The 27,991-nt window shown below is 50.1% G+C and overlaps 2 protein-coding genes and 1 non-coding gene across 4 annotated transcripts in view; all 3 read left to right on the top strand.

Moving 5' to 3' along the window:
• The first annotated feature begins 82 nt into the window (after window positions 1-82).
• On the top strand, window positions 83-9,608 carry TSR1 (TSR1 ribosome maturation factor). The gene is made up of 15 exons (XM_055002075.1): window positions 83-211; window positions 729-832; window positions 932-1,145; window positions 1,227-1,361; window positions 1,921-2,339; window positions 2,499-2,658; window positions 2,951-3,123; window positions 3,927-4,123; window positions 5,426-5,588; window positions 6,179-6,289; window positions 6,536-6,668; window positions 7,113-7,229; window positions 8,339-8,479; window positions 9,052-9,126; window positions 9,236-9,608. The coding sequence occupies exons 1-15, from the start codon at window positions 97-99 to the stop codon at window positions 9,403-9,405; spliced, it is 2,427 nt and encodes an 808-aa protein (XP_054858050.1). The 5' UTR covers window positions 83-96; the 3' UTR covers window positions 9,406-9,608.
• Window positions 6,361-6,450, top strand: LOC129345124 (small nucleolar RNA SNORD91 family). The gene has a single exon (XR_008598450.1). It is a non-coding gene; the product is annotated as a small nucleolar RNA SNORD91 family (small nucleolar RNA).
• Window positions 9,609-9,973: 365 nt separating the features above from the next.
• The window catches only part of SMG6 (SMG6 nonsense mediated mRNA decay factor), a 98,953-nt gene continuing 80,935 nt past the window's right edge, over window positions 9,974-27,991 (top strand). The window contains exons 1-8 of one of the 2 annotated variants that reach the window (XM_055001784.1): window positions 9,974-10,070; window positions 13,024-14,731; window positions 16,238-16,430; window positions 17,889-17,999; window positions 21,341-21,447; window positions 22,312-22,390; window positions 22,725-22,835; window positions 22,939-23,133. In XM_055001784.1, the coding sequence (XP_054857759.1) occupies window positions 9,974-10,070; window positions 13,024-14,731; window positions 16,238-16,430; window positions 17,889-17,999; window positions 21,341-21,447; window positions 22,312-22,390; window positions 22,725-22,835; window positions 22,939-23,133 (2,601 nt within the window). Of the gene's footprint in view, window positions 10,071-13,023; window positions 14,732-16,237; window positions 16,431-17,888; window positions 18,000-21,340; window positions 21,448-22,311; window positions 22,391-22,724; window positions 22,836-22,938; window positions 23,134-27,991 lie in introns of those variants that run through there. The other variant, XM_055001785.1, reaches the window with a different exon arrangement.

Genomic DNA, 27,991 nt, shown 5'->3' with positions numbered 1-27,991 from the left:
ACCTTCCGCTCCCGGAAGCGCTCGCTTTATCTCAGGCGTGAAGAGTCTACTTCCGGTTTGTGACCCGGAAGCGCAGGGAAGACCTGGGCGAGCAGCATGGCCATCCCGAAAGACGGCGGCGGAGGCGCCCACCGGCCCGGGTCCCTGAAGCAGCAGAACAAACCGCACAAAGCAGGCAGACACCGCCGCAACAGCGCCCGGAGGCAGGCTGGTGAGCGCGCCGAGCCCGGGGGCTGCGTGCGAACGGGGCTCCCCCTTTTCCTTCGTCTCTTGTGCCTCTCAGGGAAGACGGGGCCCTTGATAGGAGACGAGGTGCAGAGGGGGGCGACTCCGGAGGGTGGCAAGAGCGGGCCCCTTCTGTACCCCGCCTTCATGAGTCGCCAGAGGCCCCTGAAGAAAAGGGGGGCTTCGGTTTGGTCCAGCGACGGAGGGGCTCCTCCCATCCCTTTATCTTAAAAGGGGTTTCTCTGTCTAACAAGCAATGAAGATCCGCGAAAGAGCGTTTAGCCCGAGGAGTAGGTTAGTAACGATGACAGGCGAGCCCCAGTCTAAGCAAGCATTTTTAATCAATTTGTAAAATCTCTCAAGAAGAGTCGTTTTGGTCAGCTGATGGAAAAGTGTTGGGCATTAAATCCCTATCTTCCATCTCCAAGTGCATTTTATGTACTTGTGCCTGTATGGTATAGTTCAGCATAGTAAGTACTGGCTGTTGTTGTTTTTTACTCCAGTCCATGTCTCTGCCAAGACCCTCAGCTGCCAAAAGCGCCGTAACTTGGCCAAATTGGATCGCAAACATCAGGCGTTGCAGCTCCGTCGGCAGTCCAAGGAGGCGGTAAGGTTAATAATGGGCATGGAAGGCAGGAGGAGCTGAAGCTATTTACTGCTCTGAGGAAGGTCAAAGAGGACTGATTATTTTTCTGTGTGGTGACAGGTGCTGGCGGAGAAGCGAAACTTGGGCCACAAGAATGGGCCTCCACACCTGGTGGTCGTGGTCTCACTGCATGCTAATGTTGATAGCCAAAGAGTCTTGCATCTATTTCAAAGCAGCGAGACTTCTGTTGTGTGCCAGGAGAGGGGTCTCCCAGGCTTTGCCTTGCTGTGCCCCCGATCTAAGTTGCGATGGCAGTTCGTGGTAGCTGATAGAGGTGAGGATGCCTTCACAGACTGACTCTGCTCTTGCAGCAGCGTATGTTCAGTCTTCATCAGTGTGGTTTTTATTTTTCTAGAGAACCTTCTTGCTGTTCTGGACCTTGCTAAAGTTGCAGACACCCTCCTCTTTGTCCTTGATCCACTTGAAGGCTGGGATGCCACTGGCAATTACTGTCTGTCTTGTATCTTTGCACAGGGGCTCCCCAGCTATGGTGAGTGTGGCCAGAAAACTCAAATGTGCTCTTGGGGGAGTTCTGGGTACCCTGAATTATAGCAAGTAATAATGAAGTTGACCTTGATGACCAGGAAAAATGTACGTAATTTAGACCTGTTAATGGTCAGTCAAGACAAAAGGGAAATTTGGTCCAAACAGACTGGCTTCATTCATGCAGAGTAGAACTACCACTGGTTGTTATCCATGAGTCTTAAATAGGGTCTCCGTGTTCAGAGCCACTGTACCTCTGAATGCCAAATGTTGAGGACCGGTTTGAGCCCTTCCCATTTGACTGGTCTTGGATGGGAGTAAGATGCTGGATACAGTACTTGGTCTGATCTGGCAAGGCTGCTGCTGTTGTTTTACACTGGCTGGCTTATGCAGAATGATTGAAAGGGATGGCGGCGGAGTCCTAAGCAGTGTTATGAGGGCATTGCACTTTTGTATAGCATTTTCTGCTATGCTGAGTGCTTGGCCTGCCCTGCCGCAGGGCATTCACTTAGCTCCTATGACTTCTCTTTCAAAGCCCAAACTAGTCTTCTCTTTGCTGTCTGCAGGCCTTGCTGTTCAAGGTCTTGCTGAGCAACCGCTGAAGAAACAAATTGACTTGCAGAAAAAACTGAGGAAAATGACTGAGAAGAGGTTCTCTGAGGCCAAGCTCTTCCCCCTCAACACACAGCAGGACTCTGCACTTCTGCTGCACCACCTTGCTGTCCAGAAGCAGCGACGTCTGGCATTCCGGGACCAACGAGCCCACCTGCTGGCTGATGCTGTAGAATTTGTACCAAGGCCAGGCAGTGCCTTGGTGGGGACTCTGAAGGTGTCTGGCTATGTGAGAGGACGGAGCTTGAATGTCAACAGTTTGGTGCATATTGTGGGTCACGGGGACTTTCAGATGAGCCAGGTGGATGCTGCTGCAGAACTACTAAAGTTGAGCGCTACTAAAGGGCAGCCTAGACGAGGCCAAGATGTTGAGGTACCTGTGGGGTCTGTTGCCTTGCTGGGAGGCTGGGACTGAGGGGCGGGGGTTAGGTTTCTGAAAGGCCAGACGAAGTCTGTGTCCCTCAGTGAGTTAGAAAGCTTCCCCTTTGGTCCATGGGTGGCAGTACTGGTATTTCTCTCCCCTGTTTCCTAGGCCAATCTTTGCAGTGGAGTGGTTGAGATGGAGGAAGGTGTGAGGGTTTTAATGAGAGCTGATCCTAGCAAGCAGGAATCTCTGCAGTCGGAGATTGTCCCTGATCCCATGGAAGGAGAGCAGACCTGGCCCACCATGGAAGAGCTGAACGAGGCAGCAGGTTATATCTGGGGTTGCTTCTTTGTTTTGACCAACTCTATCCTGTCTGGGGAGAGGGGGTGCATGTGTGTGTCTCATCCAACCCCCCCCCCCCGCCCCAGGCTTCCCAACTCCCTGTGGAAATTGGAAATAAAACTCATTACATCTGCATTTGTTTAGACCTGCCTGCGGGTATCAACTGCATCTTTTTGAGAATGTTACATACAAAAGATTCTGCTACAGAGGAGGCTTGCCCCAGGCTGATGAATGTTCTGTGTTTGATATTGACTGGTTCTTCTCTCACATCCCTGTAGAATCCCTCAAGCACAGCAAGAAGATGTCTAAGAGGGTCCCGAAAGGCACTTCTGCCTACCAAGCTGCTTGGATTGTTGATGAGACAGAAGGCGAGAGTGGCAGTGATTATGAAGAGCAAGATGAGGAAAACGGGATGGAGGAAAATAGATTTATGGAAGAGGCCATCTCCCAGGTAACAGAATTAGTGGGTGAAAACACCTGCTGGTTTCACAGCTGCCTGATTGCAAGCTGTACAGGACTCAAAGGGCAGTGATAGCTGTCTAGGGGGTTCACAGGTGAGGAGAGCACAAAGCATGGGAGAAGCCACACCTCTGATGAGCCTACTGGAGGCATGGCACAAACCAAGTATGCTGATTTGGGGACTCCCCCAATATTAGCTTGATTACCAGCTTCCTTTCCCAGGCTTTAAAGGGAGAGAGGGCATTGCCATGAATGCTAGGGAAAATTCCTGTTTTTCCTCAATGCAGCATAGGTAAAAACCTGGGTTGAGGGTGCTGGGTGTCCTTCCCCCCACCAGGCTGAGGTCCCTGCTAGACTGGCATGTGGATTTGTGGGTTCCTCGTAATGTGTTCTGACCTAGATTGCCCTGGCTAGCCCAATCTCATCAGGGTTGACCCTGGTTAGTAATTGGATGGGAGACCACCAAGGAAGACCGGAGATGCTTTGCTCTGCAGAGGCAGGCAGTAGCAAACCACCTCTGAACATCTCCTGCCTAGAAACCCTATGCAGTCACCATAAGTTGGCTGTAACTTGATAACACTCTCCACCACTATTGTTGATACAGCAACTGCAGAAGGGCACTGAGAGAAAGCAGTGGGGACAGGGCACTGGAGAACAGCCCTGCTGGAAAGGCTGGTGGTACAGGAAGAGGCTTTGCTGGAGACTCGATTTTTGTCTTGGCTGTCAGCTTGGATTGGTCCTGCATTTTTTGTTGGTTGTCCCATGTACTCACACTAAGCTGTTTTAATGTCCCAGGATGGGAGCAGCAGTGAAGAGGAGGAAGTAGCTACAGAGGATGAAGAGTGTGAGTCCATGATGCTGCCAGATATGGAAGAAGATGTTGAGAAGATGGAGGAAGAGGAGGCAGTGCTGGAGAAGTACCGGCGGGAGCGACAGGATGAGATGTTTCCAGATGAAGTGGATACTCCGCGGGATGTGCCAGCTAGGATCCGGTAAGAGTACTATTTCCTCCCAGAAGGGGAAAGGCAAGGAATTGTAAGGGGGCAGACAACTTGGAGCAGGTTCCCCCTGCTTTGCATCGTGCCATGTCACAGAGCCAGGCTAGCCTGTGTTGGGTATGCAGGGGCTGAAACACGGAGGTTCCTTCCCCATCCTCCTTTGAATGATTTGTGGTGATATGCTCTTAGCAGGATGCTGAAACGATGGGCAACAGAATCTTAGGACTCCCATACATTGCAGGAGTAGTAGTTGGGTATACTGTGACCGCTCTGCAGAGGGGAAATAGGTCATAGATGCCTCCCAGCAAAGCACAGGGAGCATAGCAGTTGCATCTGGATTCATAGCAAACCACAAGCATAGAGCAGCAGGTGGACACTGTGGTGACAGGAAGACTGATACAGCCATCCGGTGCATGCTGCTGTAGCTACACCCTGTGGCACTGGCCCCAAGGGTGTTAAGGCAGTGTGTGTGTGTGGGGGGGGGACAAATTATACCAATTAATTTGTTTTCTAGTTAGAATTGTGTTCTGTGATTCTCCTTAGTACTTGCTACAATATGAGAGTGGGGACAGAGACCAAACAGTTGCAACAGTCTCCATTTGATGCAGGGACCCCCTTCCCCCATTATCTGTGTGGGACATTGTTCTTGCCCGCACAATTGGGGGATTTGGGTGTCCTGAGATGGAGTACTTGTAATGGTTCCAAGCACATTAGGTATGTACAGTAACAGCGTTTCTGTACAAGTACCCTTTTTGTGTGGGCTTCCATTACCAAAGTTCCCCAATCCATTCTTCATGTCGGCTTCCATTACCAAAGTTCTTCATGTGTGCAGGACGCAAGGACCAATGCCACATGCTCCCTGTGTCTTGGCTGGAGTTTATGTACTGCTTTGGAGGGTTGTGGTTGACTGCAGCCATAGTTGGTATCCTAAGCTGTATTGATGCTTGGGAGTGCGTGTGTGTGGGGGGTGGGGGTGGGTGGGGGGATTTCACTGTTTCCTTTACGAGGACCTCTGTGGGATGTTTTCTAGATACAACAGGGTTCTGGGTGGTGTGATATTGTGCTAGCATTGGGTGTGTGCCTGGGGCTAGGGAGCGCTTGGAAGCCCTGCTCTGTGACATGTTACTGATGCTGCCCTAATTCTACACCAGCATAGGAATTACTCCAGCGTTGTGCAAGTGGGGCTTAGCACTGGCATCCAGATATATTGGGGTAGGGCTTATTTCACATCTTAAATTGTTTGGAGACTGGATCATGCAGTAGGTGTGGGATGAACTAACACCCTTTGACCTCCAGCTTCCAGAAATACAGGGGACTGAAAAGCTTCCGGACATCCCCATGGGACCCCAGTGAGAACCTGCCCAGGGACTATGCCCGGATCTTCCAGTTCCAGGATTTCTTTCAGACCCGGAAGCATGTCTTTCGACAGCTGAAGAAGGAGGAGGGCGATGACGTTGCGGTAGGTACTTCCTTTGTCAGTGCAATCTTATTACATGCCCCTCCCCAGGGTTACAGGGGGTAGTCTTAGTCTGACTGCCTTGCTGAAAAGAAAGAGACTTGAAAGCGTTTTGGCTCGGCCTGGAGACTGAAAGGGCATCCCCTGCAGCTCATCTTTCCTTGGAGAGTTCTGGGTTAAGTAGGAGAAAATGGGACTTGTCACATTACAAGGCAATTGTAGTGAAGAGAGCTTTGTGTGATTTGACCTCATTTAGGGCACAGAAGAAGGCAAAATGTTTAGCTAATTTGATCGGATGGGTGCCAATTCCCTTCCTGTCCTTAGTTTGGTAGTCCCCTAAACAGGCCTTTTGAAAAGTAGGAAAACTCAGTATTTTAATGCAGCGTGCTGCAGCTCTCAGCTTGAGCAACTGGTAACGAAGATGTGGTTGGCTGCACATGGGGAATGCTTGCTGAATTATTATAAGCCAGAAGAGGTGGAATGAGATTTCCGTTACCCCCCCCCCTCCCTCTACTCACTACTTCTTGCAATTAAGTGCAGCTTCCGTTCTGGGGTGCCATCCTGTTTCCTCTGCCTGCCTTTCCTTTTCCCAGGTTGGTTGCTACGTGACGCTTCACATTTGCAATGCTCCAGTCTCTGTAATGGAGAGTTTCCAACAGCAGCTGCCTCTGGTGCTCTTTGTACTGCTTCCTTATGAGCAAAAGGTGAATTGGTGTGTGTGTGTCCGTTTAATGGGTTGGGGAGATAAGTTGTGCCTCCTACCTCTGAGTAAGAATGGGGAAGCCAATGATGACTTTTCAGCACAATGTCTGAACCTGTCCGATGCCTCCTGACGAGACTTTGGCTGCCTGAGGTTTCCCTGGTCCCCGCAAGGCATGTGTGGGGGCCACTGTGTAAACTGGCTGGTGGGAAGGCTCAGGCTCCATTCTGATTTTCCCTCTCATCTGCAGATGTCTGTACTGAACCTCGTGGTCAGACGCTTCGCAGGTCACACTGAGCCTATTCAGGCCAAGGAGGAGGTGATCGTTCATTGTGGATTCCGCCGGTTCCAAACCTCACCTCTTTATTCCCAGCACAGCTCAGGTGGGGGAGTTTTGCTTTGTAGCCTGAGAGTCCGGTTGTGGAGGCCTCTACTGCTGATAGAGGGAGGAAGTTGAAACATTTCTGTGATAAAAGGGCCTGTAAACGCATAGAATGGTTGATCTCTGTTATCTTTAGTTTAGCAGGGCTAGGAAGGACCTCTGAGAGCATAATCATCTGTTTGGTCTACCTGTGCTCCAGGAATAGGAAGCTGGCCTGTGAGGACTGTACTTTGCTGGGAATTGCGGTCTGGGGGTGAGGGCTGTAGCTGAGGGCATGTTTGCACTACACCTGGAAAAGCAGCTTAAATAAAGCGCTTTTCACTAAAGGGCCTTGTGCAAGAAGAGCTCTCATCGTACTTCTAGGAGCCTTCCAACACCGGCTCAGAAAGGGACTTTGGCTTGCAAGAGGGGCGAAAGGTCTGAGCATGTTGTTTCTTTCCCTTAGCGGCCAAACACAAACTGGAACGGTTTCTGCGTGCCGATGGTGCTACAGTAGCTACCATGTATGGCCCGATCACTTTCCCACCAGCTTCTGTGTTGCTGTTCAAGCAGAGGAGTGATGGTGAGTCAGGCACATGATGGAGACCTCTCAAGGCATGGCATTCTCCCCAGGTGAAATTGCAGTACCTAGCTTTAGCATGCTATAAAGCCAAAGGACTGAAAGCCAGTATGGTGGAAGGGCCAGAACAGTGGATTTGGACCAGGAAGCTGCAATGTTGATTGGGCAACCAGGGGCCAGTTGCAATTAAATTTTATGATGCAGTTGAGAAGAAAAAAGGGATAGGGTAGCTTGCGTGCCACTTTGTCTTCCTTTGTGGATATAATGTAATCGCTGTGCTGCTGGCTGTGGCTAAATTCTAGGAGAGCCTTCTACTGGAGCCTCCCTTCCCAATTAAATGTCCCAGTAGAATGCTCCTGTGTATTCCTTGTTAATGAATGAACAGATCTGGTCTGGTGGAGGGGGGGGGGTAGCAAGAAGGGCCTTTTCAGTAGTGATAACATCTTATGGAACAATCTTCCCCAAACAAACCTATCTAGCATGCCGTTGCCTGTTATCTAAGCTTGTAACTTTATTTGTGATGGTGTCAGCATCTTCTACATCGGGGTAGACAGTCCCTGGCACATGCCCATAGCAGCACACAAGACCATTTTGCTTCGTAATTGGCAACAAGGCAACTTTGGTTCTGGCAACGTGGCCAGGAGGACCAGTGGCCTAGAAAGAGGGTATGGCTTTATGCCCATCATTGCCTTTCAGACCAGCACAAGCCACCAGCCAAAGCAAATCCTGCTGTTGGGCTTGCATTGCTCCAAGTGTATCCAGTCAAGTATAACCAGTGTCTTCCTCTGCCAGTTCTTGTTTTCTGACACACCACTTTCACACTGCATTTTTTTAGCCCTTGGGTCGAAAAGGTTGATCGCTCCTAGAGGAGATTGCCATAGCTGTTGTAAAATTGCTTTGGAATTTGTGCTGGGAACTTTCCAACATACACCACTCACTGTAACTGGCTTGTTTTGGCTCTCTTTCTGCATTGGACCACCTGCTGTGAAAAGGTAGCTTACACATACAAATAAACAGATGTAAAGACTATAGGACTCTTCACCCCAATCCTAGCCTGCTGCTGGCCTAGAGACTTCTGCACAGTAGTCTAATGCCAGTTCTTCTCTCCCTAGGAGCACATGATCTCCTTGCCACAGGCTGTCTGCTCAGCGTTGACCCCAACAGGGTGATCCTCAAGCGAGTGGTGCTCAGTGGCCACCCTTTCAAAATCCACAGCAAGGTGGCTGTTGTACGCTACATGTTCTTCAACAAAGGTACAGTCATTGAAGGAGGATTCCCAGGAGCCCATGGTGTACCCTTGGAATGATGAGCATAGCAATGGAGATAACTTCGTCTTGTTTGGGTAGCAGCCAGTGGCCCACATGCCACTCTGGTTGGCCTCGTGCTGCCTATTTCTGAGGGCACTGTAAGAGTAAGATCCACCCCCACCCCATGCATGTCTTTTGCCTCTTTGAGATGCTGCCCTGGAGTAAGATGCCAATTCTATTAGCATAGTGCTATTGAAACTTCGTGAAACCTCAGTGGTGCAGAGGAATCTGTGGGAATACTCTGGTACCCCAAGGGAGGATCTGTTGAGTTTGCAGCATTATCCTCTTCTCTGGGACAAGTGCCAGAGAACCCAGGAAGGCAGGAGCTGCTCTTGCTCCCTGAAACTGAAGCAGGCTGAGGGGGAGTGTTGGTCCATGCATGCATGCAACCTATATGGGGTTGCAAAGCATTGAAGAGCTGTATTCTGGGATACACCAATGGGCAGGCACATACATGGCAGTATCTACTGATGTTTTTGGCATCTGCTGCACTCTCATTCTTCTCTCTCTGGCTACAGAGGATGTGTTGTGGTTCAAACCAGTAGCACTACGGACCAAGTGGGGTCGGCGTGGGCACATCAAAGAACCCCTGGGTAAGTGGGATGGGGCAACGGTGGGGATTTAAGCTAGTAGACTCCCCCCCCCCCCGCCCTGCTGCCGCTGCTGGTTACTGAGTAAGCAGTTTATCATCTCTGTTGCCAGGTACCCATGGCCTGATGAAATGCCAGTTTGACGGGCAGCTGAAGTCCCAGGACACAGTGCTGATGACCCTGTACAAACGGGTCTTCCCAAGATGGATATACAACCCCTGTGTTCCAGGACTGGGCAGGACCAGGGAGAGTGTGCTTTGCCAAGGGGAGGAAATGGACTAAAAACCAGCCTAGATTCAATTTATATCTTGATTGTGGAAGCCTGTGAGAAGTGTGGCTGATCAGCTGGAAAGCTTCACTCCTTCTGCCCTGGAAGGTGGGAGGGAAAGAAGCCCTTCGTTCTTCTTCAGTGCTGCAGGGCCCCGAGTCCCTCCTGCAGCTGACCTGGCTGCAAGGGCTTCAATGAATAAAAGTTCCTCACGTGCCTGCTTTGTCTAAGGGTCTCTCTCGGATCTCCCCGGGGGTGCTGTGGAGGTTTTGCGTTCGGACGGTCCTGACTGTCGAGATGCCTGTATTTCTCCCTGGGGGCCCTGTTGGGGAGGGGTTGCTCCTTTGCCCTTTCACCCAATGAGCGCGGAACTCGCGGCCGCCACAATCCCGGCTTATTCATTGAGGGGTTTTCAGGCGCCCCCGCCTCGAACTTTCCCTGCCTAGAGCGGCCTCCGGCCTCTTAGATCGCTTCCGGTTCCCCTACAATCTGCTTCCGGGGCGGAGCGGCAGCTAGGGGCGTGCAGCTCACACCGTTGGCCCTTCTCGGCCGCCGTTCGTTTCCCTAGCGCCGGGAAGTAAAATGGCGGCGGCGGAGCTGGAGAGGGTCCGCGTCTCGGCTGCGGAGTTGAGAAGGGGGATTCTGGCGGCGGAAGCGGCGCTGGGGAGGGGCGGCCCAGGTGAGGCCCGAGAGGGCGAGTCTGGATAGGCGGCGGTCGTGCGAGCAACCCGCTCCTTGGGCCGGAGCGCTTCCCAGACCGCTTCGCCTGCGTTAACGAGGGACGGGGGTGTGGCGAGGCGAGCCCCGGCCGGAGGGGGGCGGGGCAAGCGCCTGCCTCCTCTCTTCTCTCCGCCGGCGAAGCGGCTCCAAGCCTCGGCTGGCTGCGCTGGGCGCTCTGGCAAGCACCTCCGTTTCTTGCCTTTTTGCCCAAGGATGTTTGGTGGTTGGGGCGCGCCCGCTCGCCAGCCTCCTTTTGAGCCCATGCGAGCCTTGCTTTCTGTTTGCTCTGGCAGCAGAACGGAGTACGGCCGTCTAAATTAAGAGTGTCTTTTCGGCGCTGCCACAGGTTCTACTTTTCCCTCTGCCCCTGTGGCGGAACAGAACGAATTTAACTTTTTTCTTTGTGCCACTTCGGGTGCCCTCATAATCCAAGAACCGTCAAATATACGTAATAACACTGTCGCGATCCTTCAGTCTAATGAGATGTGGGGTGTGAAGTTTCACATCCAGTTGGGAGTCCTAATATTCGCTGGTGCGTAATTTCCAGTACTAGCCCGGGATCTCTCCTTCCAAAATGTAAGCCATACATAGAAGCACTAAACATTGTATATATAAAATCCTGTGGTAATATATACACTTGCGCACATATATAAAACACACAATGTACACAAATGCTTGCTGTGTTTGGTGTACTTTATCTTTTAGACCCTTCGTTGTGTTTTGCCCCCTCAAAAGTCCTGGGATGTTGGTAAAAATTCTCCTTTTGCGGATGGGGAAAAACAGGATGAGGACTTGTCATAGGCCTGGTTCTAACCAGTGAGCCTGGTTCTAACTCTCCTCATTGTAAACTCCTTGGCCACTAACCAATACAGAACTAGAGGTTTGTGTGGAACCCACATATTTTAGTGTGCTCTTAACTCTTGCACGGGGATGTAGCTGTTTTGAGGGAGAATAAATCCCATTAATGTCTTTAAACCAACTCTTGTTCTCTAACCATGTTGTCTTACCTCTAATAACGGAGTGGGGCTGAGAAAGCAACTTTGTCCAAAGCCAGAAACTCCGATGTGGAGGTGGGCCTTGAAGTTTTACTCTCGCACTTTCTGAGCCATGTTGCTTGCTTCTCAGCTCCGCAGTGTGTGGGCTCTTTGGTGAGACATTGCCCAAAATGCTAAATATACTCCGAACCCTAAGCAACATCTGCCTTCTATCACCAGCATGTAACCATGACTTGCTTCACTTCATCCCAGATGCACAACTGAAAAGCTCCCAGTTTCCTTTTTTTGGTAGAATGCTCTTGGACCTGGTGTAGCAGTATGGTGGTCCTTGAGGGGGTTTCCTCAATAAGTGCTTCAAAAATACCAGATAGATTTTCTGGCTGCTGCTTGGAAGTAGGGTTACTTGCTGATAGTTTTGTTCATTATAACTTCACATGTTTTAGAATTGCATCTTGGCAACAGCTGTTTTCCATGACAGTTGAACAGACCTCTCATTGACTAATTAGAAATAAATTTCGAGGTTGAACTCTAGCTGAAGCCCTACTCAGGAGTTAAGCAAACTTTCTCCAGCAAACCTAGTTCCAATAGTCACCTTGTTTGCTCCAGAACTCTGCCATGCCAGGGCTCTGTTGCCGTGGACACAGCTTCTCCCAATGTTCTGATGCCTGGAAGCTGAGAATAGTCAGAGGTATCTGGCATTCTTTGTATCCTGCAGGTTGGTAGTAGCACACATAGCCAACCAGTGGAGGTATCAGCCACATCAGGGATGTTCTTTCCTACAGGAGGTCAGTTTTGGCTCTGCCACAGATTCTGGGCAAGTGTGATATATAGTGTCACAGTGAATTTTGGATACCGCATTGTGCTATGAAGGATGCTTGGGTGACCTTCAGTTGGTCATATACTCTCAGCCTGACCAACTCAGGATTGGGAGGGTAAAATGAAAAAAAGGAGAGCCACATGTTTGGAAATCCTTAGAGAGAAGAGCAGGCTAAAATATTTTTAAAAATATAAGCGTGAGGAGAAGGGTGAGTAATATTTTTGGGCTTGAAGAAGGAGCTATTTTCTGCCTTTGGCAGTTTGGTTCACAGCTGTTGTTGTTCTGGGGAGCTAGATATAATTTTGAAATAATAGGTGTCAGTATTTCTTGAGGAGGATAAATAGCATCATACTTTTGACACTTGGCCTGCAGAAGTCTGTATAAAATGAACCTCAGCGTAATAACTTGGCCACCTGATTTGAGGGAGTCCAAGCAGCAAACACATCTCCAGTTTTTCCACCACTGAAATGGAAAAGACGTGAGCCAAGTTTGTGGATCTAGAAGGAGTTGCTCTTGTGGCATGAAAAAAGAGCTCAAAAGGCCCCATATGGGCTCTTTCCTTGTCTTGGTAGGTTTAGCTTCTGTAGTCAGGGGCTTGATCCATGTTTAGCAGCAAGCATTTGATGATGCTGAGATGGAGCAGAATTCCTCTAGGACCAATTTAGGTTGGTTTGAGAATTCATTTAAAAAATGTATATGTTGTCTCTCCAAAGATCTGCTCAAGATGGCTTACAACTTGCAAGCTCTTAAGCAGTAAAAAACTTTATTTTGCAGAGCTCTGTGGCGCTGAAAGCTTTTTGATTTATCAACCTAAAAGACTTTGTCTGGAATGCTTGTTGGTTGCCTTCTCTGTCTGAAAGTGTTCAAGGCAGTACACAGTGTCTAATTTACAAAAAAGAAATCATCTTGTGAAAAAGAGCTAAAGCTATTTGAAGTGCAAATAGCTGCAATTTCTTGTCTTTTAGGATCAATAGGGCAGCCATCATGAACTAAACATTGTGTTCAGAGGCAAGGGACATTTTGCCAGTTTCCCATCTGTTCTGCTCCTGCATGTTCTTTTTCTTTGTCTTTCCCATTTGCTTGTGCTTTTTCAATTGTAGAGACCATGAAGGAACCTCGGCATCGTAAAGACAATAGGCGCCCTGACCTTGAAATCTACAAACCTGGCCTCTCCCGTCTGCGGAACAAGCATATCTTAGTAAACCAGGAGCCTGCTGGACCTGAAGAAGCCAAGGAAAGAACGGCAGAGGATAGAGGCCCTTCTGCTCCTACTCCCAGCAAAGAGGAATCCCATGACTCTCAAGACCCACAAGGAGGAAGCAAGCAGAATCTAAATAGCTCTTCAGAACAGAGCGTTGGGATGGGGCTCCCCCAAGACCAAATGAATGTCCCTGAAGACTGGTGTCCAAAGATTGTCAGGCGAGTCAAGAAGCCAGACCAGCAGATCTACCAGCCTGGGAAACGCCTGCAAACCTTGTCCAAGGAGAACACCAGCCAGTCCGCTACCAAGGAATCTTCCATTAAGGGAGAGAGGCATGAAGAATCTGAAAGGGATACTGGTAAGACCAACAGCAACAGGAAGCAGGCGGCCCAAGAGGTGAGGGAAGGGAGCCTAAGCAAAGAAGGACCCAAACCTGCTCATGGTGAGAAGGGCAAGCGAGCTGAGCGAGCAGACAGAGCCAAGAAGGTCAGCACAGATACGGCTCATGGCAAGCTCAGCACTCCCAAGCGCTATTCTCGTTCTGACAAACGCCGAAACAGATACCGCACCTGCAGTACCAGTTCAGCTGGGAGTAACAACAGTGCAGACGGAGTCCGCGGGGACCCAGAGGCAGGGAAGAGGCGTCAGGAGCTGATAAAGGAAAGGCCTCGCTCCTGGAAGCAGCTCTCTACTTCCTCTACAGACTCCCTCGATGATGACAGGACTGTGGAGGCAGAGGCACATGGCTCCAGGAGGGATTTGGGGACCAAACAGTGCTCAGAGCACAACTGGGCTTCCAGGACCACTGATAAGAAGGAGGCCAAAGGAGCCCAGCATGGTGGCAGGACTGGAAATAGGGAGCTACTCTGTACGACAGATGGGGACCAGCAGAAGCGCAAGCTATCTGGAGCCAGTTTGAGTGACTCCACAGAGACTGGAGAGGGGAAAGGCTTGAGGAGGGAGCCCCCAGGGAGAGGCCGGGGCATCCTTGTCCTCCCAGCTAACACAGACCTTACTCGAAGTAGCGCTGGCTCTCCTGAGGCTCCCCACTCAGGGTCCAGGCTCCTTTTTGGAGGTAGCAGCAAGGGGACCCGGGGCAAGGGCCGAGGGGGCACTGCCCGCCGACTTTGGGACCCAAATAACCCAGACCAAAAGCCAGCACTGAAGAGTCAGACTGCCCAGTTGCACTTCCTAGACACTGATGACGAGGTGGCTCCTGTACCTCGGGGTGACACCCGCCAGGCCCCGGCATCATACTACAGGTTCCAGAACTCAGATAACCCCTACTACTATGGCCGTTCTGTGGGCCAGGCCTCCTCGTACCCCTACCCAGGATATTCACTGCAGTATCCGGCGGGCCCCAGCAATGGGGTTTTCCCAGGTGCCTATTATCCCTCCAGCTACCCAAACCCAGCAGACCCTTATCTTTGTATCCCCCTCCTGGCCAGTCCTCTGAGCCCTGAGATGGAGCAGCAGGTACGGAGCCTACAGCAGCAGGAACTCAGTAAGGTTCTTCGCGAAGCCAGCAATCTGGAGCAGCAGCTGAGCAATCTCCTTTCCAGGGACCGGCTCAGTCCTGAGGGCCTGGAGAAGATGGGGCAGCTCAGGTTTGAGTCTTACTTTGGGTGATGGGGGCAGAAATGTGTGCTGGATCAGGGAATGACGCGATTGACAGAAACAAGCTGGGGGTGGGAGGGCATGGGGATCATGACAGTTGCTTATCAGTCTGGCTGCTTGGGTGTGCAATGTTAACATTTGCCTGCAATGAGTGGCTCAAGGACTGTATCCAGCCTACACAGTCCTAAGGAAAGCAACAAGGGCCCCCAGATGGGTTACCCCTTGGGACTTGTTCAGGCATTCAGGGAAAGAAGGTAGCGGAGCACTGAGGCGGTTGAATGGACCGCAGCATTTTAGACTACAAGATGACAGTCATGTTTGAACACTCCCGTATGTTAAAAATTCCCTGCAAATAGAAAACGAGCGCAGCAAGCAAATAAAGGAGGCTATGGCTATGGTGTGCTAGTTTTGTATTTGTGGGTGTTTTCTATGCAAAGGAGTATTCAGTCCTGGAATCTACAACCAGCAAGTCCATTCACCCTTCTCAGGGCGCTGCCTTGTCATTCTCTCACATGCCTTTCTGTCTTGCCTACTTTGTTTTTTCTCCAAGTAGCTCAGGGTGGCACACATGAGATCTCCATTCCTGATCCCCTCACCAGCCTTGTGAAGTAGGTTAGGCTCAAGTGTGTGTGTCTGGCCCATGGTCACCCAGTGAGCTGTATGACTGGGAGAAAATTTGAAGTCAGGTCTTCTTTACATCTAACCATTTCTGCATTACATTGGCTGTGAAAAGTGCTTCTCTTCTATAGTGTTTGCATGCTCTTCATGCATATAAGAGTATCTCATTATTTGAAGAGGTCAGGGGAATCCTCCTCTACTTTGTGCTGAAGAGAGCGTATGTGTCTCCTCTCTGTCGTCTACAGGCCTGTGCAGGTGAGCAGGGATGCCTTGCTCTGTCCCAGGCCCAGCTCCTCTCTCAGCACAGCTGTCAGAAGGAGCAAGCAGAAGATGACAGGATAGTCTCTTTGTTATACAGACAGGCAAGGAAGCCAGGGATAGGGACAGCAAGCGTCTTGGGAGACTTCTGTAACTCATCTTGCTGCTTTCTCTGCAGCCAAAGTTGCCCCCCGCCACCCCTGAATTCCCATTTCAGGACCTACTTCTGGGTGAATTCGTATGAACACACTATTCAGCATGATGTTGTGAGATGGAGTGCCCTCCTCTTCTTGCAGAGGAGCTTCTGTTTCTTCTCCCCTGAATTCAGGGGGTTGGATCCAGACTAAATTGGCAATTTCCACTGATTTCCTGCTGCTGACCCCCCCTCATGTCATTCCTCAGGGTCCCCTATCTTCTGGGAGCAGCATCTTGCTGAGGTCAGGGAGCTGCATAGTGAAAGGAGAGGCATGGAAATTCTGCTGGCAAACAGTATGGATCCAACCCCCTGAATTCAAATGCTTTAAGACTGCCTTGAAGCTGTTTGCATAGGCTCAGCGGTAGATGGGCTGTCGCTGGTGTGTCTGTGTCTGCTGAGTTAGCTGTGGGTGTGATTTTTCCAGAGCTGAGATGCTGCAGCTTTATGAGCGTTGCCTCCTGACTGACATCGAGTTCGCTGACACCCAGAACGTGGACCAGCTGCTATGGAAGAACGCCTTCTACCAGGTGATTGAAAAGTTCCGGCAGCTGCTCAAGGACCCTCTTGCGGAGAACAGCCAGGAGCTCCGCAGCAAACTGCTCCAGATCCTGGATGAGGTAATATGAGGTCCAGCCCACCAGTGGTGGGCGGGGGAGAGAAAAGGGGAACTCCTTCCGTCCCCAAACAGGATGTTCTCTGGTGCAGTCTGATTGGGTGCCTTTCCACATGTCACCCAGCATTCTCGGTTGTGGTAGTTCCACCGAGTGAGAATGTAGAGAAAAATAAAATTTCCACCACAAGCTGAAGAAATAATTAGCTTTTTAATTTAATTTTTAGAACTGAGAAGCAGCTGATTGAATCAGCAGTGCAATCGCCTGCATGCTCCTTTGGTGGTATGCATATAGGTTTGCTGCTTCATGGCTACAGAGGACAAACAACAATCTGGAAATTTTCCAAGGGTCTTTCTCTGTGTTACTTACAAAATAGCCCACAGTGGAAGCCTGACTTGTGCTCTGCCTGATGTGCAGGAGCTGGTTGGACTTTGGCAGTATCATTTCAGCTTCCCTGTTGTGTCTAAGTGCTGGTGTCGGTTGTGAATTGAGCATCTGAAGCATGGGAGGATTGACTTCAGTCTAGCACAGACTGTTATTTTCACAGATCCACTAGTGTGTTTTAAACATATAAACCAAGAGACGGTGTTTGGATTCTTTTAGCATTCCATGGACAATCTGTTTGAAGGGATCCTGCATTTTTTATTTTATTTATTTATTTACATTATTTATAATAACAACAACAACAACAACAACATTCAATTTATATACTACCCATCAGGACAACTTAATGCCCACTCAGAGCAGTTTACAAGGTGTGTTGTTATTATCCTCACGACAATCACCTTGGGAGGTGGATGGGGCTGAGAGAGCTCTGAGAGAGCTGTGACTGGCCCAAGGTCACCCAGCTGGCTTCAAACAGAGGAGTGGGGAGTCAGACCTGGCTCTCCAGATTAGAGTCCTGCTGCTCTTAACCACTGCACCATATTGGCTGTCTTTATAGTCTGCCTTTCCCTTTATCGTCTCTTTATAGTCTGCCTTTCTCATTGAGACTCAAGGCAGAATACATAGTGTAAGTCAATACAATCAGTAGTTGGGACATTCAATAAACAATACAATAGGAATTTGAAATGAGGAGAAATCCAATACAGAGCTAAAACAAAACTTAATGCTGAGAAACTGTCCAGTTAGAGCTTAATTATAGCAAAAGTCAGCACACAGTATTATAGTCAACAGTGTTGTCATGCTTGCTGAACAGGATAAGAACTGCTTTGCTCTATCAGACCAAGGGCATCCTAAACCAGTGTTCTTGGCAAGAATCTCAGCTGGGGTGAAGTGAGCTATTGTAAATTGTTTAGCAGTCTGTCTTCTGACCCCCCCCCCAAATCAGAGACATTTAAGGATCTCTCTGCCTCTGAGCTGGAGGTGCTCTTGGCTGTCTTGGACACTAATCGCCTGCTAGGGGAGACTGTACTAGATGTAGAGAGTCTTCCTCCCTTCCTGACACCTTTCTCCCCTTCACAGGGCACACTTTTCTTTGACAGTTTGCTGCAGAAGCTGCAAGTGTCATACCAGTTCAAGCTGGAGGACTATATGGATGGCATGGCTGTTCGTAGCAAGCCCTTGCAGAAGATGGTGAGTCCGGAGGCCATTCCCAGCCAGGAACATATGCGGGTCTTGCTTGAGCTGCAGCCAGGGAGGCTGGAAGTTGCATGGGTGGCAGCCAAGTAGGCCTTTGCTGTGCTGTTCTTTAGAGCTAAATAGATGTCATGGCATCCTAGTGCCTGCTATGGGGATTCCACTACCCTTGTCAAAATGCCACAAGGACTTGGTCCTGATTGGACCCCCAGCACAGGGAGGTGAGGCAGTCCCCCCACCTTACCAAGTGTCAAAATGGCCAGAACGCCCCCCTCGGCTGTTTTAGCACTGGAAAAGGTAGTGCTGCTCTGTAGTCACTACAGTTTTGAATCACTTAAAAATGATGCCATTCTCATGGCCCCCATTTACATCTAGTTTGGCCCTTAGAAGTTACTGTCTCTGTGGGCAGGGATGCCAGTAGAGATCAGAAATTTTGGCGAAGGTGGGAAAGCAATCAGGTGCAATAACCATGACAATGACGTCTCTAAGCTGGGGTTCATTTGACAATTGTGTTGTGTCTGAAGAGTACAAATAACATGCATGCTCTGTACAAATAGTATGCAGGTTCATCAGCTAAAAAGATAATGTGAGGGTGTCCAAAAGGGAGTAGGGGGAGAGGAGAAGACTGGCATCAGAGAGTAGAAGCCAGAAGTTTGAGAGAAGTGACACATTTTCAGATACTGCTTAAATAGTTACAAGGGGAGAGAGGTGCAGATATGGATGGTGGGAAGGGCTCCAGACAAAATGATCAAGTGAGAAAGGATGGAGGTCTAAAATGGAAGAAGCAGTCAAAGATTTGGCTAAGAGGAACATAGCGGTAGAGTGGAGAAGGAGCGAATGAAGGAAAAGAAAAGGGGACCAAAATAGGAATGGAAAGCCAAAAAGCAGAGAATTACAGCAGTAAAGCCAAGAGGGGATAAAAGAAGAAACATGCATGTTTGTGGCCAAAGGAAATTGATTATTCAGAGCTGGAAAGGGCAAGAAAAGAAGAAAAGTCCAGAGAAATCAAAGGGGTATCAAGGTTCAGTACTGAGAAGGAGGAGTAGCCATAGAAGGAAGTACTACTAGAGAAGGTAGAGGACAAAGCAGTTGCTTGATTTTGAATACTTTAACAGTAAGGAAAAGGCCTTAAGGTAAATAGAAATATTAGGAGGAGATAGAGAAATATAGATCAGAAGAAGTTAAACTACACATTGTCAGTATAAATGAGATAATGTTACAAGAATGAATAAGAAGACTAAGAGGAAGGAGACTTATAGAGATGAGGGCCCAAGGCTGTATTTTTAGTAGAGAATGGGATGGACTGTGACTTACCATTAACGGAAGTGAAAAAGAATCCCTTGGACAGATGAGAGGGACAGATGAGCCAGGAAGCATGCATCTTCCAAAGCCCAGAGGATGTTGCAGAGAGAGAGAATAGAACAATCTGCAACTGAGGCAGAAGAGAAGTGGAGCAAAAGAAGAGCAGAAGATTGGTCCCATGAGTTAGGAAGCAGGAAACAATTGAAAATACAAGAGCAGCTTTGCTGGAAAGCCAATAATGAAAACTGTTTAAAAGAAAATAGAATGTTCAAGAGCTCTTGCACATGAAGAGAGAGAGTGACAGGGAAGCAGTGGGAGGGACTGAGAGGCGGGGAAAAAGCAGACTCAAAACAAGAACAATAAGCAGCTGGGAAAAGAGAGGCTAAAATGTACAGTAGAGAAAGAAGAGAAGGTTTGAATGAGGCAGATAGAAGAGGGATGTGAGAATGAGGAGAGAGGGGAAGACAATGCTTCAGAGGAGTAAGTGGGCAAGGGGAAGGACCATGAATGCCAAACATTATCTTCAAATAGCTGACTAACAGTGAAATCCTAAACTGAGTTATTCCATTCGAAGTCCATCGAAATCAGTGGGCTTAAACTGGAGTAACTCTGCTTAGGATTTCACTGTAAATCTGCAGGCCTGAGCACACTTACCCATGAGTAAACCCCATTGAACATAGAGGGGCTGACTAGACGTTCATAAAGTTGTTACACGAGCTTGAAAAGAAAGGGAGGGCATGGTGAAGAAAACTAGTAAGAGAAAAAGAGAAAACCAGAAAGGAAAAAGAATGAATAAATGTACAGAAAGAAGCTTGCTTAGCAAAAGAGAGAGCGAGAGATACATTTGAAGTGTGTGAAACCTGGAGGGAGGGACTTAAAGCAGCTGCAAGATGAAAAGCAAAGGGACTAGGATGGAACGATGACCTAAAAGAAATTCAAGTGGTGGGGCAGAAAAAAGAGAGAAAAGCTGAGAATAGTGCACAGAAGGCAAAAGAAGCCTGGGGCGAGTGAGCAGCCAGTGCCTGTCATTGCTGTGGGGGCCAGAGCATCCCTTGGTATCTGTAAGAACAGTAAAAGAGACACCAGCAGCAAGACTATGAGGGCTTGTGAGGCAGCAGGTAAAGAGGGCAAGAAGTTGGCCGTGCAGAATGTGGCACAGGGTGGAGACTGGGGCAGGAAGGCACCCCCTTGGGGTGGATTCAGATTTGGGGATCTATCCCCGGCAAGCAGTCTGAGCACAGTTCCCATGTGCACAGAAAGTTTTGGGCCCAAAGTGCCCAGCTCAGCTAGGCATCAGTCTATGTAGAAAAATTATCTTGAGGGGTCTTCGTCTATTCCACCTGAGAGATGACATATTTATGTTTGTCTGTTTAAAACATTTATTAACTGCCTTTCCCACCATATGGAGCTCGAGACAGCTTACACACAATTTAAAGCTACCAATACATTAAAAAAACTGGCTAAACAAACCATCCTGAAAAAAGCAGTCTTCAGAGTGAGAGGTCTGGGGACATTTCCCTAAAGAGATTGTTCCATATTATTGAGGCTGCCACTGAAAAGGCCCTTCTCTCATATACCCACCAACTGATCTTTGGTTGATGGGACAGTCAGGAGGGCTTCTCCTCTGTGATCGTAACTCCTGGGCAGGAACGTATGGGGATACGCAGTCATGCATATTGCCCAGGGAGGTTGACACCTTTTTTCCCTGTTGAGTGAGGAGGAGCATGCAACAGGCCAAGTGCATGGTGACTGCGACTCTGGTTGGAGGGGGGCTGTCTTCTCTCATTGCACATCTGTAGGTCAAGTGTTGCACTCCTCACACTCTCAAATTATACCCTTGCAAAGTGGAATGGTCAAAGTACTTCCCAAATAAAGGTGCTGAATGACTCATTTGCCTAGTACCATTTTGAACTCTTCCATCACCACGAGAGAGCTTCCTTCAGAAGCCTCTCTTCTTTCTGCTTTGTGCCTTCCACTACCACTGTTGTCAACTGCCTGCTGGTATCCATGACAGTTGTTGTCTGTGTCTTTGCCAGGTAAAATACGCTCTCATTAGCGCCCAGAGGAGTCTGATCTGCCAAGGAGACATCTGCAGGTACAGGGAGCAAGGCAGCGACACAGCCAACTACGGAAAAGCACGCAGGTGAGAGGGGAAGGCTGCTGCTTTGCAGAATGCCACTGGAGGCATCCTGGGGGGGGGGGTTGGCCCTAGGCGATCCTGGGTCCACTGGGCAGGCAGGATGCTGCAGAGAATGTAGAGCGTGGCTGACAGACCCATGTACCATGAAGAAAACAAGAGGGAGAAATGGAACTGGGCCTCGTTGCTCAGCAAATCAGCTTTAGCCGTCATGCCTAAGGAGTTTGGCAGCAGTTAAAATTAATCAGTTGTGCCTAGTGCAGTTCTGTCAAGTGCGTATGCTGTTTTTATGAGCAACAGATGAGAGGTCCCTGCTGCCAAGGAGCATGCATTCAGAATTTCAACAGCAGAGAAGGCAGCAGAGGGGAAGTCTCGAGCGTGAGATGAGGGACTCCAAGGATGAAATGTGAACGTAGGCAGGTGCTGAGACCCTGTCATCTTTGTTACAGTTGCGGGCAAGAAAGAAGGGGAGAAGCCAAAGGCACTGTTGGAAAGCACAGGATGCAGCTGCCTCTCTAGGCCTAAGCAGGCCTGGGTCTAGTCCATGCTGGGATGGATAACTTTCTGGCTGACTTGAGTTCTGTCATGGAAGAAAGGTGGGGTGTAAATATAAACAATTAAATTGATGGGTGATGAGAGAGGCAGCTTTTGAGAAAGGAGTTGAAAGAAGCGAGGAACGTAGCACCAGCTAGGAGTTCAGGGCAGTGTAAAGAGGAGCAGTGGCATTCCGTAACCACTGACAGGCAATTAGGGGGGTGGACCAGAAGAGTGCCTGCCTGCTAACTGGATTTAATTCCAGCAAGCCCCAAGTCCCGTCCCTAGCCTTGACAAAGGCTAGATCGTCAGTTCCACAATCTCTTCCCTCCCCAGCTGGTACCTGAAGGCACAGCACGTTGCCCCCAAGAATGGACGTCCGTACAATCAGTTGGCTCTCCTGGCTGTCTACACGGTAAGATACAGTCCAAGCGTGGATTGCCTGAGTATCATACCATTGAGAAAGCCATGCCAAGCTGTGATTGGTTAGACTTGCTGTCAGATGACACATGACATTGCCCTGGGTGGGTCTGAGTGATGCATTTTGGGCATGTGCATGTTGCTTGTCGGAAAACCTGCTGGATCAACGCCCCATTCTCCCGCCAGTTACCCTCTATCCCCTCCTGCTCCCCTGATTCTTTGGAGAGGAGAGCCCTGAGGTCCCCAAAGCTAGCTGGCTTCTCTGGAGAGGGCCCGAGTGAGGATTTGCTAGTTCTTGTTGTAATAGGCGTCTGGTTGTCTGTCTACAGAGGAGGAAGTTGGATGCCGTGTACTACTATATGCGCAGCCTGGCTGCCAGCAACCCCATCCTCACTGCCAAGGAAAGCCTTATGAGCCTCTTCGAAGAGATCAAGCGGAAGGTAAGGGGAGGGGAGGGCCTTTCTCGACCTTCTTCCAGAACTTGTTAGCCGCCTTCTGTTCCCTGCATCTGCTCTGATTGTGTCTTTCCTCTCCTCTGCGTAGGCTGAGCAGGTGGAACAGAAGCAGAGCCCCAGCTGGAGGGGGAAAGGGAAGAATGCCGCCTTCCGGCCTGTTGGTGATGATGCCACCCGCCTGGAGCTATGGATCCATCCTTCCCACACCCGCTCCTCTCAGGGCCACGAGTCTGGCCGGGACTCAGAGCAAGACAATGGACTCGGGAGCCTCAGCCCCAGTGATGTGAGTCTCATGTCGCCAAGATGCAGCTTTCTCTCTGGAAGTTTTGTTAATGGGGCCTCTCGACAGCGTGGGGCTGGGAGTAGGACCTCTTGGACTGGGCAGCGTTCCTTTCCTGCCACTATGTGGTGCTGTTCCTCTTGTTATGCAGAACAGGCTGCCCTGCTGGGATGGTCCTGCATGCCCAGGACAGCAGATTGGAACAGCATTGCCAGTGTAGAGTGTTGCGTAGAATGTTGTGGCTGTTCTTGCTGCTTTCTTTCTAGCCAGCCCATTTTCCAGTAGCAGGTTGGCACATGTAGAAAGCTCCAGGTTCAGTCTGTCATTAGCAGCCTCTCTTGAAGTTTTGCTGCTTCTGATAGAGGAAGGTTTTCAGCTTGGTTCAGACGATCCAAGCGGCCTCATTCTCTTGTGTTTCTGGCAGTTCGACACCTTGCAGCGGGGACCTCCCATTGCCTTGAGCTCTTGCTGAGGGGTGGAGGAGCATGGCTAATTAAATGGGGAGCCCAGACACCCATGGGGGTCGTGTGGATCTCCTGTTCTGGTCATGGCTATTTTCAGGACCTGTGCACGTGCAAGGAAATAGGGCAGCTGGGACTGGGACTCTGCCAGGCAAGGAAGCACATGACATTAAGGACGGGGTGTCAGCAGGAGGTAATGCAGGTCCTTGGGCTGCCTGTTCAGCAACAGAAGATGGGGGGGGGGGACTTTTCCTCTCTGTGACTTGCCTTACAGTCAGTCTCACAAAGCTTCAGTGGCAGACCCACAACATCCCATGAGAAGTGGCATTGTACAGAATTAGTTTGGGGTCTGACAATTTGGCAAGATCTTTCTCGTCCCACCCATGTTTGCCTTCCAGGAGGAGGAAGGTCTCCTTGGGAGTTGTTGACTAGGTGTGGGAAGCCAGTGCCGGGCAGCTGGCCTTTTGCATGATTCTGTCCCGAACTCCAGTTTTCTTTGTGGGTGGCAAAGCCTAGTGGAGAGACTTGGAGGCCCAGCGCTGTCTCGGTGTGCTTCGCTTGCTTGCTGTGCCATGCTCGGAGAGTATCGCCGTGATCTGCGGCTGGGCTTGTTTGCACAGTGAGTTTTTTTTCCCTTTCTGTTTCAGAAAGAGTTCACAGGTTGGGGTTCTCTTACTTGCATCTTGACTGGCAACCTTTGCACTGCTTCTCTCCCCCGCCCCGTGCTGCGCTGCTTGACCCCAGTCACCAAAACCACTTCAGGGCTTTATTTTGACTTGAGCTGTTTCATTTCAAGCTGTGAGGTTTAGTCTCTTTCCTCTAATCGAGGGAGAAGTTCTCTGGAGAGGAAGCCGCGGGTGCCAGGCTGCAGTTGGGCTGGTTAGACGTGAAAACCACATGCCCGGCTGTGCTGGCTTTGGGACGTGACATAAAGCATGTGGCTTACGTCGGCTGTTGTTCCCACCCCAACCAGCAGTTGCTCCCCTCCCTGCTCCCAGCACATGAGAGCAGAAGCTGCCTGAGGCACCGAGCTTGCATCCTATCCCTCTAGCTGTGCTTCTTTCATCAACACGACTCTAGCATAGAACCTGCTTGCAGCCTTCTCCGCCTAACCCACTTGACCTTTTGTTGCCACCCACAAGGGGGAGGGTGAAGCTACCACCAAGAGTTTCCAGGCATGCAAAGGAAACCTGTAATTTGAGATGGAAAGGGAGGGACTCTGATGACGGTTTGACTGAAAGGGGGACTTCTTGCAAAGCAGGGGGTGGACCCTTTAGCCCTAGTGAATGGGGGTAGATTGCCCAGTCAAATCTTGGAGTGTCCTTGGTGCTTTCTGCAGAGCCTTAAGCCAAGCTCTTGGTTTGAGCCAGAGCTGTGTCTTTTTGGTCTTTTTTTTTTTAAAAAAAAAACCCTCTGAATTCTTGGTGTCAACCAAGCGAGCAATTGCTTGTGCATGTTCTTTTTGCACAGTGTTCTCTGCATTAGCTAGCCGTGGAGAAGGGTACAGTGAGCTGTAGAACGTTGAAGCCACTGCTCAGAATCCTGCCCAGCCCCTTTTTGGCTTCTGAGCTTTCAGACTTTCAAGCAAATGACGAGGAATAGAATCTTTGCTTTAAAAGAATTGAGGGGGAGAATGCTAAGATGTTGAGCATATTGGATTCTATGTTCAGTCTTAGCTTGCTCAATGTAATTGTGAAAATGGACAAAAATATGGCTCCAGGAACTGGAGGGCCTGTGAGTGGTGGTGCTTGGCTGCTGGAACAGCTGTGACTGCAGGCTTGGGTCCTGTCAGTCCTCTTCCCCCCCACCTCCCATAAGATCATTGCCACCTCCATCCATATTCAGAGACTTGATGAAGACCTCATCTTTTTAAACCCCCTTCCAGTGAAACGTTCTGCTGTGCAGATGCATGAAGAGAAAGTTAGCTTTGCTTGATAAAGAACAGATACAGAATTTTACTTCTAAACCTGAAGTAACAATTTTTAACTTGAAACAGTCTCTCTCTCTCCCCCCCCCCCTTTCTCCGGCAGCTGTGTTGGAATTCTTCCCTTATTTGGTCCCCTGTTCCCATCTGGGAACCAATGTCCAGGTGCTGAGCACAGCTCCTGGGACAGGGCCAGATGGGCCTGAGCTTGTACCCAAAGCGCTGCTCTGGCCCCAGCCACCTGCCTGCCAGAGGCTCTGAGTGGAGGGGTGGTCTAGGAAGGCCTTGAGCAGAACTCCCCTGCCCTCAGCTAGCAGCAGTGGCTCTTTTGGGCTTGGGACAGAATGCAGCAGGCAGAGGGAGGATGGCTTTCTTGTGCCCAGATCCACTGTTCTCGACTGGACGTTTGCTGTTTCCAGAGTGAGGGTATGAAGCAGGCTGTCTGGTGCTGCTGTTGATAGCAGGCCCATGGCCGAGAAGGCCTATGTGCAGCTTTAGGTTTTTTCCCTGCATCCCTCCGCACCAACTTATCCCTGGAGGTTGATCATTTGCACCAGGGGACATCTTTGCCGCGTTTCAGGTTCAGCGGTGTCTGGAGTCCCATCTTGCCGTGTAACGGGGTGACCTCAATACAGCCTCAGTCTCTTTGCGCATGTCCTGCCAGCTCCCTCCTGAGGTCACGGCGAGGGCCCTGCGTGAGAGGGCAACTGGAAAAGCCACGTTGCAGAGGAGTCGTGAGGGCAGCAGGAAGTGGGGGGGGGGACTTTTCCTCTCTGTGGCTTGTGGGTGGGAGAGGTGCAGCTTGCCACCACAGCTTTGGGGAAGTGCTCCTCTTCCCCACGGCTGCCACAAAAAGCAGGTGATGCCGCTTCCTCTCCCAGGGCCAGGTCTCTGTTTCCCTCTGCCTGTGAGAAGCAGGAGGTTCCCAGGGGCCTAAGAGGCAGGTGAGTCACACAAACAGAGGAGTCATTTGGAAAGCAGCCACTGGCCTGGGTTTGACCCTCTTGTACTGTCTCTTTTTCCCCCAGTGCCGAGTTTGTTGGGGTCACAGTGGTGTCAGGCTGGGTTGGGTGGTGTCAGATTTATCGCCACTGGCTTGGGTGCGTGCCTTCCCTTGCGCTCCTCGTGTCCCTTGCCGGGGGTGGGGGTGGGGGGAGGGCAGAAGAGTATTGGGCACAGCCTCTGCCCCATTTTGGGAGCCTTTGTGTTGTTTCCAGCTCCATGGGGGAGACAGGCAGCACTTGGCCCAGGACACGGGCTTCTGAAGGTTAGCCAAAGAGGCCAAGACTTGGAATGTTTCAGTCTCTTATATCAGTACCTAGAAGTGGTCAGTTTGCTTCCTGTATATCCATCAAATGCAAATTAGGGAATGGGGGTCCTTATCCAGCTCTGGGGTGGGAAATAGCTTATGAGGCAAGAGGCAGAATTAGGGCAAGGCGACCAAATATTTGGGTAGAAATTTGGGAGACCACCTCTCCGCCCCCCCCCCCCCGGCCTTTGCCTCCTTTCCCTTGGAGTAAAGCTCTTCACATTTCAGGCTTCTGTGGAGAGGGAGGCAAGTCACAGTTTGCTTTTTTCCCTTCAGCATCATGTTCTATCTCATCTTTCCTCCAGGGAGCTCATGGCAGGATAGACAGGGCCATCTTGTGTAGGATGCACCTGGCCCAGGGCCCCCCACCCAGTTTCAGCTCCCTGATCTCAATCCAGTGCTCCATCCCACTGTTGGTTTTCAGGACTCTCTCTGTGAATGAAGTTTCTTTGCTTGGTTGTAACAGTGCAGATTTCCTGCAAAAGAGAGAGCGAACGAAAGCACACACTCATCCTACAGTGGGTTCACATAGCTCAAGAAGGGGCCCATGGCTCAGAGGTTGAGCATCCTATGTGTTCACTTGCTGACTGTTGAGGAGGAAGAAGCTGACCATGGTTAGAGTCGGCAGAGGGGAGTGTGCCCCAGGGGTATTGGAGCCTGAGCACTCTCACAAGGAGATGATTGTATTTATCCCGCCTTTGTTCCAAGGAGCTCCAGGCAACATAGATGGTTACATGTAAGTGCGCACACATGCCATTTTGTGTTCACCACAAGCCCATGAGGTATGTTAGAGTGCATGTGGCTGGCCAAGGATGCCCAATGAGTTTCGTGCAAGTAGGGAGTTTTGCCCAGGACTCTAAGCACTACACACACTGTCCCTCTGGAGACGTGCCGGGCGGGGGGTGAGGGGGTGCAGGAGCAAATCCAGCTTGGAAGAAGCCAGGAAATATTATGGGAAGTTGTGCTGTGGCTCAAGGGTTGGATGACTCTTTTGGGGGCTGGATTGGCAGTAAGCCATGATGGTGTCCAGGTGTATTGCTTTCCTCTGTGTTGAGGGGGGAAGGGGCAGTGCTGGGTGGATGGGGCTGCTGGCACACTTGCTAAATTGGGCAATATGTACTATGTTTGTGGTCCAGGCCATTGTACTTTCCTCTTCCCATGTCAGCT

The sequence above is a fragment of the Eublepharis macularius genome, chromosome 17 (assembly GCF_028583425.1).
Source record: "Eublepharis macularius isolate TG4126 chromosome 17, MPM_Emac_v1.0, whole genome shotgun sequence".
Lineage (NCBI taxonomy): Eukaryota > Metazoa > Chordata > Lepidosauria > Squamata > Eublepharidae > Eublepharis > Eublepharis macularius.
The sequence above is the reverse complement of the archived record's forward strand: the minus strand, read 5'-3'. Positions and strand labels throughout refer to the sequence as shown.